Source organism: Bombyx mori, chromosome 26, assembly GCF_030269925.1.
Source record: "Bombyx mori chromosome 26, ASM3026992v2".
NCBI classification, from domain to species: Eukaryota; Metazoa; Arthropoda; class Insecta; order Lepidoptera; family Bombycidae; genus Bombyx; species Bombyx mori.
This window is the reverse complement of record NC_085132.1, coordinates 3,804,841-3,819,159: the sequence shown is the minus strand read 5'-3', so window position 1 is coordinate 3,819,159 and position 14,319 is coordinate 3,804,841. Positions and strand designations below refer to the sequence as shown.

General features: G+C 34.7%; 2 protein-coding genes across 6 annotated transcripts in view; one reads left to right on the top strand and one right to left on the bottom strand.

Moving 5' to 3' along the window:
• LOC101738280 (facilitated trehalose transporter Tret1) overlaps positions 1–4,246 on the top strand; it is a 39,652-nt gene extending 35,406 nt beyond the window's left edge. For all 3 annotated transcript variants that reach the window (XM_062676302.1, XM_062676301.1, XM_021352480.3), the window contains 3 exons: positions 504–618; positions 2,231–2,383; positions 4,159–4,246. In XM_062676302.1, coding sequence (XP_062532286.1) covers positions 504–618; positions 2,231–2,383; positions 4,159–4,186 — 296 coding nt within the window. In that variant the 3' untranslated portion in view covers positions 4,187–4,246. The remainder of the gene's footprint in view (positions 1–503; positions 619–2,230; positions 2,384–4,158) is intronic.
• A 662-nt stretch (positions 4,247–4,908) lies between these two features.
• The window catches only part of LOC101740520 (protein phosphatase PP2A 55 kDa regulatory subunit), a 46,047-nt gene continuing 36,636 nt past the window's right edge, over positions 4,909–14,319 (bottom strand). For all 3 annotated transcript variants that reach the window (XM_021352466.3, XM_004932996.5, XM_004932997.4), the window contains 3 exons: positions 13,989–14,195; positions 12,912–13,041; positions 4,909–11,854 (listed from right to left, as the gene is read on the bottom strand). In XM_021352466.3, coding sequence (XP_021208141.1) covers positions 11,729–11,854; positions 12,912–13,041; positions 13,989–14,195 — 463 coding nt within the window. In that variant the 3' untranslated portion in view covers positions 4,909–11,728. The remainder of the gene's footprint in view (positions 11,855–12,911; positions 13,042–13,988; positions 14,196–14,319) is intronic.

Below are 14,319 nucleotides of genomic sequence, written 5' to 3'. Positions count from 1 at the left end.
AGATCCGGCGAGAAGCTCAATGTGCTTGGTCTGTGGGTTAATTTACTCACCGAGCCCTTCGCCGCAAGCGACGGGTTCGACGAGAACGATGACCGGTGCTTGAGGTACCTAAAAGCACCGTTAGTGGATCGGCAGGATCCGAGATAACGTGTTTTGGGCGACGTCGACTGCTTAACATTCGGTTCGCAGAATCAGCAATGTAGTTACCGGCGGCCACAATGAGAGGGTTCTCGTGTCGTGCCGCTTTGCCGAAATGGTTACATTGAGTAATCAGAACGAAGTGTAACTTATTTCTTCAATGCTTCTCTTCTATATCGTCTCCTCACTGCTGAGAATCGCGACCACATGTGACGTTCTTCCACTGTGTTCGATCATGGGTGGCATGGACCGCATGGTACAGACTACCACCAAGTACTTATCTTGCCAGAACTGACCATCTAGCTGTCCTTCAATGCAATTCTACTAAACCATAACACAATTGTGCATCTAAGAATATGTTTTAGGCGTTGGTCCGGTGCCGTGGATCTTAGTGGCCGAAATGTTCCCATTGAAAACCAAGTGCCTCGCCAGCGGGATATGCTCGTTCATGTGCTGGCTCGCTGGATTCATATGGACCAGGTTCGTTGTACTACTACTAATAATAATACTAATAATTATTATACTAATTATTAATCACTAATACTGCCCCCCTCGACCTGGTATACGTAAATGCATTCCCCAGGCTTAAAAAAAATGTTACTTTTAGAGGCTTCTTTAATTAATATTTAATTTAATTAATTCTTTAATACTATATTTATATTTAATTCGACGATAACTGGCCACACAAGTGAATATTTAAAAAAAATCTCACTATATGTTTTGTTGTTTCTTTTTTTACTAATTGCATTGTTTTCAATGTAAAGCGAACAAAACGCAATAACTTAATAACTTTTTTTCACACTTCAAATATTCATCTTTGAAGATGCTAAGTAAAGCAATATAACATTTTCATAAAGCCAGCTAACTAAAGATCAGCTAGTCATTAATATTTCCCAAAAATAGTGACCGGGTGGGTAGTTTTTATTTATTTATTTGTAGATCGGCGAAGGAGCTCACGGCACAACTAGTATTAAGTGATTTATAAACATTACTAAATAATACCGCTTTCACCGTAAGACATTGAAGTTTCAGGCCTCGATGGCTTCGAATTAAATTGCTTAACATTTAATCTAATTAGCATTCCTTACAAGAAGTGCGAATTATATTGTTTTTGGAGTTTACTCCTTTAGAATCGATTTACATATATAGGCCCGGGGTATGAAAATTATGGGGACCAAAATCGTACTAGCATGTCACACGAAATGCGTTATGCGCCTGATTGGCTCCTGATTGCGTGATGCGTGCGCGCGCCAATCAGGAGCCAACGCGCGGCCGCGTTATCGCAGGTGACGCCGGGCTGCTGCGCCGGCAGTCCGCCACAAAGCCTCGTACTGATCGCGCGTTTCTCTCATTATTGTATTTTCATATATTTGTTAGTCGTTTGTTTTGTGTCTCGTTAATTTGTTAATAATCTGTAGTGTATCGTGTTGTCGTAATATAGAACTATTTCTCGTATTGTTTCGTTTAATTTTTTATATCCAGTAAACTCCAGTCGTGCGTCGGAGCGGACACACACACTTTTTTTTTTTGTCGGTGTGTGATTAACTATTATGATGGCTTTATTGCATTATTTTTATTACTTAGTTCGAGCTCACGGCCGTCCATGTTTTTAGTGGTTACCGGAGCCTACCGACATCAATAACGTAAATGCCGCCACCCACCTCGAGACATGAGTTCTAAGATCTCAGTTTTTACAGTACAACGGCTGCCTCACCCTTCAAACCGAAACGCACTACTGCTTCACGGCAGGATGGTGGTACCTACTCGTGCGGGCTTAAAACACTTCCTACCACCAGTACTGAAACAATTAATGGCCGTCTGGTGTAGTGGTAAGTGACATGGTCACTACACAAAGGGGTCACGGGTTCGAATCCCGCCAAGGGAAGATATTTGTATGATAAAATTAAATATCAAATGTCTTTTCCAGGGCTATGGATGTATATAATAATTATAATAATATGTACGTGTATAATAAAAATCTTACATTTATTTCCGTTATCTGGTACCTGTAACACAAGTTCTTTACGAACTTATCACGGGACCAGTTAAAAAAAGAAAAAAGAAAAATTAAACTAGCGAAACCATTTGGCAGATTTTTCCGCGACGTGGCCGCCTCCTACGGCATCTACACCGCTTTCTGGATCCTAGCTGTGTGCTGTGGGATTGGGTTCATATTCTCTGTCGCCCTACTGCCGGAGACGAAAGGGAAAACGTTCGATGAGATACAGGATTTGCTCAATAATAGGTATTGTTGCGTTATGTGAACTGTGTGCTTAGTGCGAGTTTTCTAATGTTCTCGATTGCGTAAAAGTTAACTCAAATTTGTATGGAGTTGGAACGTTTGCCCACGTTTGCCGCTAGGGTCGCTGTTCCAACTCCATACAAATATGAGTTAACTTTTACGCTATCGAGAACGTTAAAAAACTCGCACTAAACACAATGAACAGTCGTGTGGGATTCATAAAATGTAACCAGACGAAAAGTGCCGTGAAAAACTAACCTCAAAATATGTTGGCAAAGCCTTTGAACTATTGAAAGTTGAGGATACGAATATTAGTTTGGGTAACGCAATGACTTCGCGACACGAATAGACAAGCCGTGTTCACAGTATGCCATCGGTAAAGTTATTGTGCATACACTTTGCGGGTTTTATAGCCGATAATGAATTCGTGTTCATTTTTAATAATAAGGCTTGATTGTTTCAAGGTTATTTTAATACGCTTTTATTAGCTTCAGACGTAGGTATGTATGTTTGTAAGGGAATCTTTGAATATGATTTTGACCCCTTTAAAACGTCGGATTAACTCGAAATTTGGTATTCTTATTAAGGAGTGATGACTATACAATATTAAGTTAATATATGAAAAAATTGAAATTCAACTAAAAAATGAAAAATAAACAATAGTTTAAAAAAGTAACGAAATACGCTTTTACAGAAAATCCAACTAAAAAATAGAAAATAAATTTTAATAAATTTGAATTAAAAAGTGTAAGAAAAAATGATTTTATTGTAAAAAAAGCGTGGGGTGCATGGTATCAGTAGTTATAAATATTTTATGAACAGTTAAGAATAGAAGGGTTATTTTGATAATATCCTGAAAAGCACCCCACGCTCTTTTACAATAAATTATTTTTTTCTTACGCTATTTTTAATTCAAATTTATTTTCTATTTTTTAGTTGGATTTTCTGAAAAAGCGTATTTCGTTACTTTTTAAACTTTTTTTTTTACGAACTGGCTTTAATATATTTAATCTACAGTTCATACTGAGGGTCATCTTTCTTAGACCTCTACTACAGCATTAACAACGTTCGTCCATAATTTATTTGCCACCGTTGCGCTCGCTTTGAAACTCGATAAAATAATTATAATAACTGGGAATAACTCCCAATTCCCAAAAAATAGGATTCTATTGGTTACCAGAGACCAATAAAGATTCCGTGTTATTGGCTACCAAAGACTGATAAAAATACATACTGTAACATACTACTTAAATATTTTTTTAATATTTTATGACCTGGTAACTAAGATCTTTAGGTCACGTCTTATTTTAATTTATATTCGTATTTTTATGAAAATTTATAATATGGAGTGAAATGAAATGAAACAAAAATGATTAATTTGAGGCATTAATCAACTAGGATGAAATTAAATTAAATGAGATAAGATGATATAGGATGAAATATAATCTCAGTAAAATGGTGGTCATTTACTGATATTTTTTCAGTGGACTTTTTGGAGGATCCCGAGAAGTTACGTCCAGCGGCTTTGTTTCTTTTTCCCACATTTGTGCACTTTCACAGATATTAAACAGTTAATAAATCACCGTTATTACACATTTAAACCTGAAGAAACACTAAATAGACAAAATAAAACAAATCACACAACCTCACTCCTCGCATTCCCGCCAAAAAGTCATCCCTACTTAAATACGTATAAAATATATATAGATAATACCAGATACATTTTAAATATTTTTTCGTATTACTGCGTGTAAATTGAATAATATTTTGTTTCACAGGACGAAACAAGGTAATCCAGGCGCTTGAACACGACCAAGATGTACTCATTCACCACATGTTTGTAAATAATAAAATGTCTTTGATGAATTGTTTTGTTTTTGTAAAACTAAACCCCATGATCTTCACCGGGAGAGACTTACCAGTGTCCTCTGCTCTGCTTTTTTGTCCTATACTATGCTTGTCCGTGATTGTACAATCACCAACTTTACTTAAAATTTCAAAACGAAGCAAAAGGCCGGTCATATCTAAGAATTTTACATTAATATCACATTAATCACAATAACCAACCTTTAATTTCTTTAGAACAAAGAAGCTTTAACCTTAATTCTACTAAAATTAGGGTTATGGAATCATAGCGCAATCTAAACTACGCAAACGCAATTTTATGAGATATTCAATACTAAAATCATAATTCTGCCAAATTAAAATAACATTATGATTTAACTATTTTCTAACATTATCGGGATTACGTTTTTATGGTTAACGTAGTGCCATCTGTCAATGGAGTTCGGAACTAAAATTTGATTAAAATAATCTATAGCACAGTACGTGCGTAATAGAATAATCTAAATGGAATAAAATAATATCTACTGGAATAAAATAATCTAAATTTAGGATATGTGTCAATTTCCATCTAAATCTGTTCAACGGTTTACTGATGATTGGGTCACAAGCATCCTCACAACATTTCACACTTTTTTGTAGGATTAATAATGCTTTTTTAACTGAAGTCCAAATAAAACACGGAATTCAGATATAAAAATTTTTATTATAGGAAATATTTTGGATTCAACAACAACTCTTTTTGGGCTCGCCCGACAGCTGTTCCATTCTGCACGAAGCATGGCACGTACGTAACAAACTGAACGATACAAAAATAATGTGACCAAAATTTTATAGTCAAATTCTTACAAGCATCTGAAGAATATTTCTACGCTATCATCTCCCATATCTTAGCAAGGAGAACACGAAAAAGCAACATATACAGCTTTTTATGTCCATATGCGACCGTCAACAAAATAAGTAGCAATTATTAGATTTCAATTTAACAAAATTGACAAACCTTTATACTCCCATATTTATATTTTTTATAATACTACTACTCAATTTATAATACTTTATAAACCAATAGACTTATATTAATTTTTATGCTGACGGTACACGCATTAAAAACACGATTCATCTCTATACCGTGCAGCACGAAACAGCGTGTCGTTATACAGCCTACATACAGCACGTGTTTTCGTTGTCAACAATCGCCCGAGGTACTTCACACTTAGCACATACAAGTCGTCACCGACCCCACAACAACTCCTTACCGCGACTATCACATTTAACAAGCAACGCTCCGTTGATCCCCCGATGCAGGAAAGAAAAAAAAAAACACTTGATTTCTCTGTCTGCGTTCTCTCACAGTTATTCCTTTGCCTAACTATAAACTAGACTTAACATTAAAATTCTCACTCTAATTTTCTCTCACACATTCCGTTCACGCTCGCACATTATACAGAGCTCACGATATTATTATTAATTTTTTTACAATGATATCCATCGAGGGGTCACTCAATTCCGTTTCCGTATTCACTTTTGTTGCTTCACAAGCATTTTTATTACTATTCTTAGTTCGTTCGTAAACGCTGAACGTAGCGCAAAAGCTCGAATTTAATATTTACGCTAAATTGACTCTTTCAAGCATGTTAAGACCGTAATGTCCAAAAAACGAATGATCGTGAATTTAAAACAACGGTCACACACAAGACATTAGCTGCGATAAGAATAACTATGTATATATGTCATATAGTCGGTAACTAATCAGTAATAATTTCATTAAAAATTTACAAAGGAATTGAGCCGGCCCCTTTACATGAGAACAAAAAGAAAAACTTAACACGTAACCTATTATACAGAATCGATCGTTAACAAAATGAAACATTAAGACTAATAATAACCAAGACAGAAAAAAAAAAAAAAAAACTTGGAAGTGCCCGATTACATGTTGTAGGTTTTTTTTTAAAAGCACACGCGTCCGTTACCATGACCTACCATAAGAATTTTGCAAAGATACTTTGTAATATCGAAAATGACATAACTTCAATGATAAACAGCTGGTTTTATTTAAAGTCCACAAAACGACAACGATCCCTTGTTAGAAATACACCAACATAATCATATTTGTATTAATTAGGTGGGAAAAGTTTTGTAATAAACAAAAACAATAATCTTTACAATCTTCTACCGTGGTAAAGAAAACTTACAGTTTTTATAGGTCCTATTTTTTTTAAGTTTTATAGTGTATTTCTAAGGCATGAAACGCGAAAATAAAACAATAAAAAAGCACATTTGACATTACAAACCGCGTTAATCGTTGGCGGAAAATAATTAATTTTTTTTTTTTGGAGTTTACTCCTTTAGAATCGATTTACATATATAGGCCCGGGGTATGAAAATTATGGGGACCAAAATCGTACTAGCATGTCACACGAAATGCGTTATGCGCCTGATTGCGCATGTCACACGAAATGCGTTATCGCAGGTGACGCCGGGCTGCTGCGCCGGCAGTCCGCCACAAAGCCTCGTACTGATCGCGCGTTTCTCTCATTATTGTATTTTCATATATTTGTTAGTCGTTTGTTTTGTGTCTCGTTAATTTGTTAATAATCTGTAGTGTATCGTGTTGTCGTAATATAGAACTATTTCTCGTATTGTTTCGTTTAATTTTTTATATCCAGTAAACTCCAGTCGTGCGTCGGAGCGGACACACACACTTTTTTTTATCTATATCATTTAAGGATCGTCCGCAAGTAGATCACTGCGGATTTTTGGAGCAAAACATTCGGTTGACCCTAAACTACTTACATTGTGACAAAATATTTATTATTTATTTATTTATATACTCAATTTGTTCAGGCCTCCGTTACTATACTATATTTACATTTATTTATAACATTACTGTTTCATTACAAAGCTTCCTTAAATAGATAGGTACAGATAATCAAATTAAAAAAAAAAGAACTAAAATCACATTAATTATTCACATACAGTACGTTGTTTATGCCCAATCTATCCCGTTGCGAACTTGATTGGTTTGAACATGTGGCAAGAAAAAAATGGCTTGAAACTATTATTCAGAAAGCGGAAGACTAAATGGAACACAATTACATTTTTTTTAAACTTTTTTTCATTTCCCTATTAAGTACAAAGTGGCAAAAGGGTTCGTTGCCGACGTAAAGATCTAGTCTATGTAATGATCAAAATGCCAATTAATACAACTCGTGAACTCGCTGTTGTAATGAAATACATATATTAATATATATTTAGTATATTAAGTCAATGTTCTAGGAAAAAACATATTTTGTAATTTCATGCCTAAAGTGCACCACCGTGAGCATGCCACCCCATTTGAAACAGTTCCATAAAGTTAGTCTCTCTTCTTATTATTCATTCTGAAGTCCATATAGGCTATGGTTAGAACTCAAGAACAATCCTTGGAAACCATTTCTTGAAGAATTATGTATATTAATTAATATAGAAGTATTTTGCGGGGATGAAGACAGGACGCTGTGTCGTTCTCGCAAAAAGCTTCGACATAAACTTTGCCTGGATGATGTGAATATTGAAGTCACTGTTCAGTATAATGAAATTAAAAACGCTTATACCATTTTAATTTTTATATTATTTTTAATGAAACCATAATAATTAACAGCAAACACGTGAATTAGGTGGTCGTAATATTGTAAACCATGGAGGTATAATGGTTTTCGTCATCTAGGCGTTCACACTTAATGCAATTGAGTTCCCTTGTTGGCGTTTACATGAATTTTTCAAATTTAATTACCCTCAATTTACTACAGATGGCGCTCCACAAAGATTAAGCCATAATTTAGCTCAAGCTGAATCATTAACAGGTTCGTTATAAAACAAACTTAAACAATTGTGATCAGGTTTAGCACTGAATAAGGCATATTTAGGAAATAAACGAGCGAAGATCACGAGCAGAATTAATTTGGCAACAATTAGCAACAGTAAACGTTCAATTTATTAAGAATAAAAGAAACAGCTGTAAATATATTACAAGTCAAAACGATATTACCATGATCAAACCCATCAAGACGAACTAAAACTCCCAAAATTTCATTGAAATCAATAAACAAGATTAAAAAAAAAATAAACAATCACAAATACTCAGTTTAAAAAAATATTTATCACGAATTTCTCTGCAATTCTGTGCCTCTAGTGAGAAAACAGCATCAAATCAAATATTTTGTCGACGTTGAGGAATTAAATACAAAAACGTTCATATAAATTGCTGGACAGCGATTAAATGTGTTTTAAAAAAACCCATTAAATTGGGTTTATTTATTTATTGTACACAAACAGTATTGGGATGGGTCCAACCCACTACCGGTCTCATTTTTTAATAACAGTTTCCCTACTGCTGATCAAAGACTGGACGGTGGTTGGGGTCGTATACCACACCCCCCCAAGCCCCCTCCACTAGAGGAACAGAAATAACAGTAAAACTAATAAACTTTATTACGTTACACCCCCAAGGCACGACGAATCGCTAAACTATTGTTTTGAATATAATCACATCGAGGTTATTTGATTACGTACTTCTGGTATAAAAGTATTTCGCTCGTCTGCAAGACAATAACAACGTATTTTCTATAAACACGAGACTTGTTTAACGCGACACAACATCGGATTTGTAGACCCACGGTTTTTACATACAAATTGAACATTTCTAATTATAATACAGAGAGATGAAAGGCTATTTAATTAAGCGACATTTATCTTTATCATTAAACTAGCTGACCCGGCAGACTTCGTAGTGCCTCAGTCGATAAATAAAAGACCTAAACGTTTGTATAAAATAAACTGAAAACAAACAAAAGAAATACGTCTGACGGGGGACACATCATAGGAAAAACAAAGTTGTTATTTTTAATCAATTCCGAGCATTTTTCATATTTATCTACCTTTTAAACCTTCTCTGGATTTCCACAAATAATTCAAGACCAAAATTAAGCCAAATCGGCCCAGCCGTTCTCGAGTTTTAGCGAGACTAACGAACAGCAATTCATTTTTATATATATAGATAGACAGATAGAGGATTTGTTATTAAAAAAATCCAAATTTTATACTATAAATGGGTCTCCTGTAATGTTGCAAGTAATGTCGCTTAAAACAAATAGCCTTTCAACACTCGATACGTTCTAATATAGTATATAGATATGAGACCATTATATTTCCTTGAACATAATCAATCTGAAAATTATAAGTACGTTGAGCCGAAGTCGGAAAGACAGACAACGAAGCTACATGAATCGGTATTAAAACAATTCTGAATCATCACGACTCCGAGGTCAACATTTGAATGTGTTAAAGTTACAAAAACAATTTTCGCTTCATTTACTAGACCGTGATAGGATTACAGTTTTTTTATATTACATATTTCATTGAGACTACGCGACATTAACAATCAACATGATTACGCTGGAATTCATTTCATTTTCTACACATTTTTTTATTATAAACTATACATTTTTATATCTAACTTGTATTTAATACTCTCGCTTTATTACAATGGACAATTTTGTGTGATCTTCCTGTACGGTTCGTTAAAAACAAGTGTTGCTAATACATACATACATACTCAATCATTTTGAGACATTTGTAATTTGTGAAGAAACAATACATTTTTTTATTATTATTGCTTAGATAGGTGGCCGAGCTCACAGCCCACCTGGTGTGAAGTGGTTACTGAAGCCCATAGACATGTACAACGTAAATGCACCCACCTTGAGATATAAGTTCAAAGATCTCAGTATAGTTACAACGGCTGCCCTACCCTTCAAACCGAAACGCATTACTGCTTCACGGCAGAAATAGGCAGTGCGGTGGTACCTACCCGCGCGGACTCACAAGAGGTCCTACCACCAGTAAAATTCAAGTGAATTTCAAGATTTAGGTGATGTATAAAGAGTAAGATACCTGCATCTCAACAAACATAATGTTATCGACTTATTCCACATCATATTAAAACAATTTGTATTCCAAACTATTAAGGTACATTATTCTTTGCACACTAGAAATGTTTTTAGTGTTTCACACATTACAAATGTCTGCCTGTATTTTTAGTTGTAATATCGACACCATTTGATATATTCCTAACTAATCTCATATAAATAAGGTCAACGTGTCACCTTATATTGTATGTTTCTCATAATAAATACTTAATTATTCGCTTAGAACCTTATGTATGAAGTATGAAAAGCGTATAAATTATATCAGAAGTTTTTTTTTTATTGACTTACTTCCTACATTGTATCGATATATTGTGTGCACGCGATACTGCGATACATCTGATGATTATATAGTTAGATATTGCATTAATATATATTTAAAGCACATTATTGCTTATTTGTACCATATTAAATATTACACGTTTAATACTAATTGGCAGGGAATAGGTAACCATTACAAGGCTATATTATTTTTTTAAACTGAAAAGTCATCCTGATCATTAGACTTTCAATCTGGTATTAAGTTTGTTCACAATTTTCTATTTAACTAACTTAAAAAAAGAATATCAATATTCTTATCTTCAATTGTTAATGTTTTGCAATTACGAAAAAAGAATAAATACAATCATGTAGGTTTTGTAAATATCAATAAGCACACACAATATATCTACACTGCGACAATTATAGTGGCTGGCGATAAAAACGTTGTGAGGTAAACATTCAAATCACAATTGCATTTTATGAAAACAATAGACTAGGACTAGCTTTCCGTTACAAGTTATATAATTAATTCTAGCAAATTCAATTAGTTAGATAGCATTATCGGATTTAGGTTTAAAAGAAAAATAATCACATTGGACTTTGAATGATTCAATACGTTTGAACAAAATTAAACAAATTCACTTTCATTGTGATTATCGATAATTCAAAGTTCATGGTTTATTCTTCAAATGTCAAATGTAAACGTATTTTTAAAAAAGGCTTAAATTTTGAAAGGTTCTCATAAATAGACATTTGCAATTAATTATAAAGTTTCATCGACAACCACCATAATTATTTTATAACTCGACATTAATGACACTGGCCTCTGTAACTAAGGCATTGCGTTTATACAATACAAGTGTTCACAGTAATGTATATAAGTAATACAGCGGGCGGAATGGACGTCACAGTGGAAACAGCGTTGTTGAAAATGACAAAGCTATAATCATTTTCGAGATTTAAAAACCGATTCGCAGTTTACACTATTCCTCGTTAAAATACTTATCACATACCAGAAGCTAAATTAAGCGCTTAGCTTGAAACGATATTTGTATACATTGTTAAATCCGTTTTCGAATAGCATGGATTCCTGGTATACTATTGTGACAATGCTTTTCTAAAATTTAAACATACGTTGGCATCAGGCGTTTTCACTAATAATTATCCCGGAGTGGACTAGAATAGGCCCAAAGGTGGATATTGTCACATGTGCAATGCTATTCAAGGCCAGTGTAGACTTACAGGGCATCCGCAGGGCTTGAGCTAAGCGTTTAAAGGGCTGCTAGAACTTGTCTTGGAATATGAACAAGTTGTTGGTGGCCGCCACCGCGATGATGCTCTCGTGTGGATGCCACGCAGTGTGAAGTATTTTCTTAGTGAAGTCTAGACAGTCTACACTTATTTCGTCCTGTGAGAGAGATTTAAAAAAGTATTTAATATTGTTTAAAATATAATTTTTTTATTTTATTTTTATTTAATATATTTTGTATACACAGCTATTAGAAGAAACACGACAATAAGGGCACTACTTATTTCATGTTGAAATCTCTTCCAGTGGGCCCGCAGAAGGAAAGAAGAATTAGGAACACAAACCTAGTGCATACAGTAAACATTACAAATAAACATTATAATTACTGTACATGTTTGAATTGGATAAAAAACAAATTACTTTTACGCTACTGGGTAATTTGTAATTATGATTTTATTTAGTCGGTGTACAGGGCACGCGCGCATTCACATCAGCACTTTGACATCGCTTTACTCAAACCGTAGTTATAAAGCGCCAGTACACGCTCGGCACTCATATACAGCGGTACACACCACATCAAAATACATAGATAGAATTAGTTACTTGTTAGCGAAGTATATAATAAACGTATATGATATAATAACTATCGGTGATTTCTTCCTATCTAAATCTCACATTCAGCAGCGCATACAGTCGGGACTAATGAATAACACAGGTCAACACCAAGTTTGACTTTGATTGCAAAGCATAAAATTTCGATATTTTAGATCGGAATTAGATGAAAAAAAAATACATGGCATGAAACAGTTTGCTTCGTGACATTTTAAGTTTTTCTGGGCTTGTAAAAAACACCTGATCGTTGTTTATGACTCGAGTGAAATCTAGTGGCAATGTGTAAACGTAAACACCCCACTCTCTTAGCGCGTTTTTTTTGAAAGTATTAAAATTAAATAAAATTTAAAAAAATTGAAAAATGAGTATTATTACTATAAATATCACAAAAGCAAACTTTATACCAAAAAAAAGGTATTTTATTTTCGTTTTTGTGAATAATTAACCGGAAAAACCTAGTATAAACGTTAGGACAAAGAACGAAATTTTTTTGAGTTGTGATTGAAAGTCAAATCAAAGAAAGACTAAGACTGAAATCTAGTATAGAAACAACAGACAAATAATGCGCTACAAAGAGCGAGTGAGAGAGAGTGAGTGCGCGTACCTTCTTCCTCTTGGCGGAGGCGGCGACGCGCCTCGCCCGCAGCGGCTGGCGCGGCCTCTGCGCGGCGTCGCGGCACGCCTCCAGCGTCAGCTCGCCGCGCCGGCCCGCGCCGCACCCGCGCTCGAATATCCTGCTCCGACACAGATTCGTCACACACTCAATCAAATAAAACTAGGTTCGTGTGCCCAATAATTAATCCAATAGTAGGTAATCATTGCAATTCACAATAAATCCCCCTTCCCATTAATGTCAATGACCTTATACTAAGGAATGCCGGTAAGAGTAACGCCATCTATCGCCGAATAGCCGAACGAATATCGAAGGATCTAGTAGCATCTAGAACGCTCGAGAAGTGCAACGCCATCTATTGTCAGATATCGGAAAAACACGTCGAAGGCACTCGACATGTAAGGAATGTTCTCGACGATTCTAGGGATGTCGTATCGACTATAAAAGCGTTGCAGAGATGGCACGCAGTTAGTAATCGGAACTACTCGACACGAAACAGCGAATGAATCACTTGAAGCGAAGTGGAAGAAGTTAATTAAGAATTTTAAAATGTTCTGTGAGTGTTCTAAGTGCTAATACAGTTTTAATTCGTATTTCGGTACAATTTTTATTTATCGTGAACCCCAGCACACAACAGTATGAAGATTTCAAATTCAATACACATATTCAGTCATAAAAGTTAGCAATGAATAACTACCACAATCTACATTTGTCTTTGGGAACAGTTCCCTTTTGATATAAGTAAGTAGTGTATTAATGAGTATATATACTTTTATGTCGGTCTGGTGTAGTAGTAAGTGACATGGTCACTACACAAGGGGGTCGCGGGTTCGAATCCCGCCAAGGGAAGGTATTTGTATGATAAACATAAATGTCTTTTCCAGGGTTATGGATGTATCTTAAATATATGTATGTGTATAATAAAAATCTTACATTTATTTAAGTTATCTGGTACCTGTAACACAAGTTCTTTACGAACTTATCATGGGACCAGTTAACGTGGTGTGATTGTTAGTAAATATTTATTATTATTATTATTATATAATAAATAATAACAAGTCAAGGTACCTAAAGAATCCATTGTAGGAGCCGGTCATCAGCCTCTGGTCGTCCCCACTCCAACAGCACTCGAACTTATCAAAGATACAATCGTTCTCATATAACGAACATAGCTTTGAACGTAGATACTCATGTACGGGATAGGTTTCTACAGGTTTCGTTTCCATACGGAGATCCCATACTTTTAAACCTAAATAGTCTCGTGACATCATGTACCTAAAAAGTAATTACTCAATTGAAATAAAAATTTATTTACCACCAAAGAAATTAAAATACAAGATATGTTTAGCTACTTCTTATGAATTCAATACTACCGAGTTTGCACTGCACTATGTTTTAA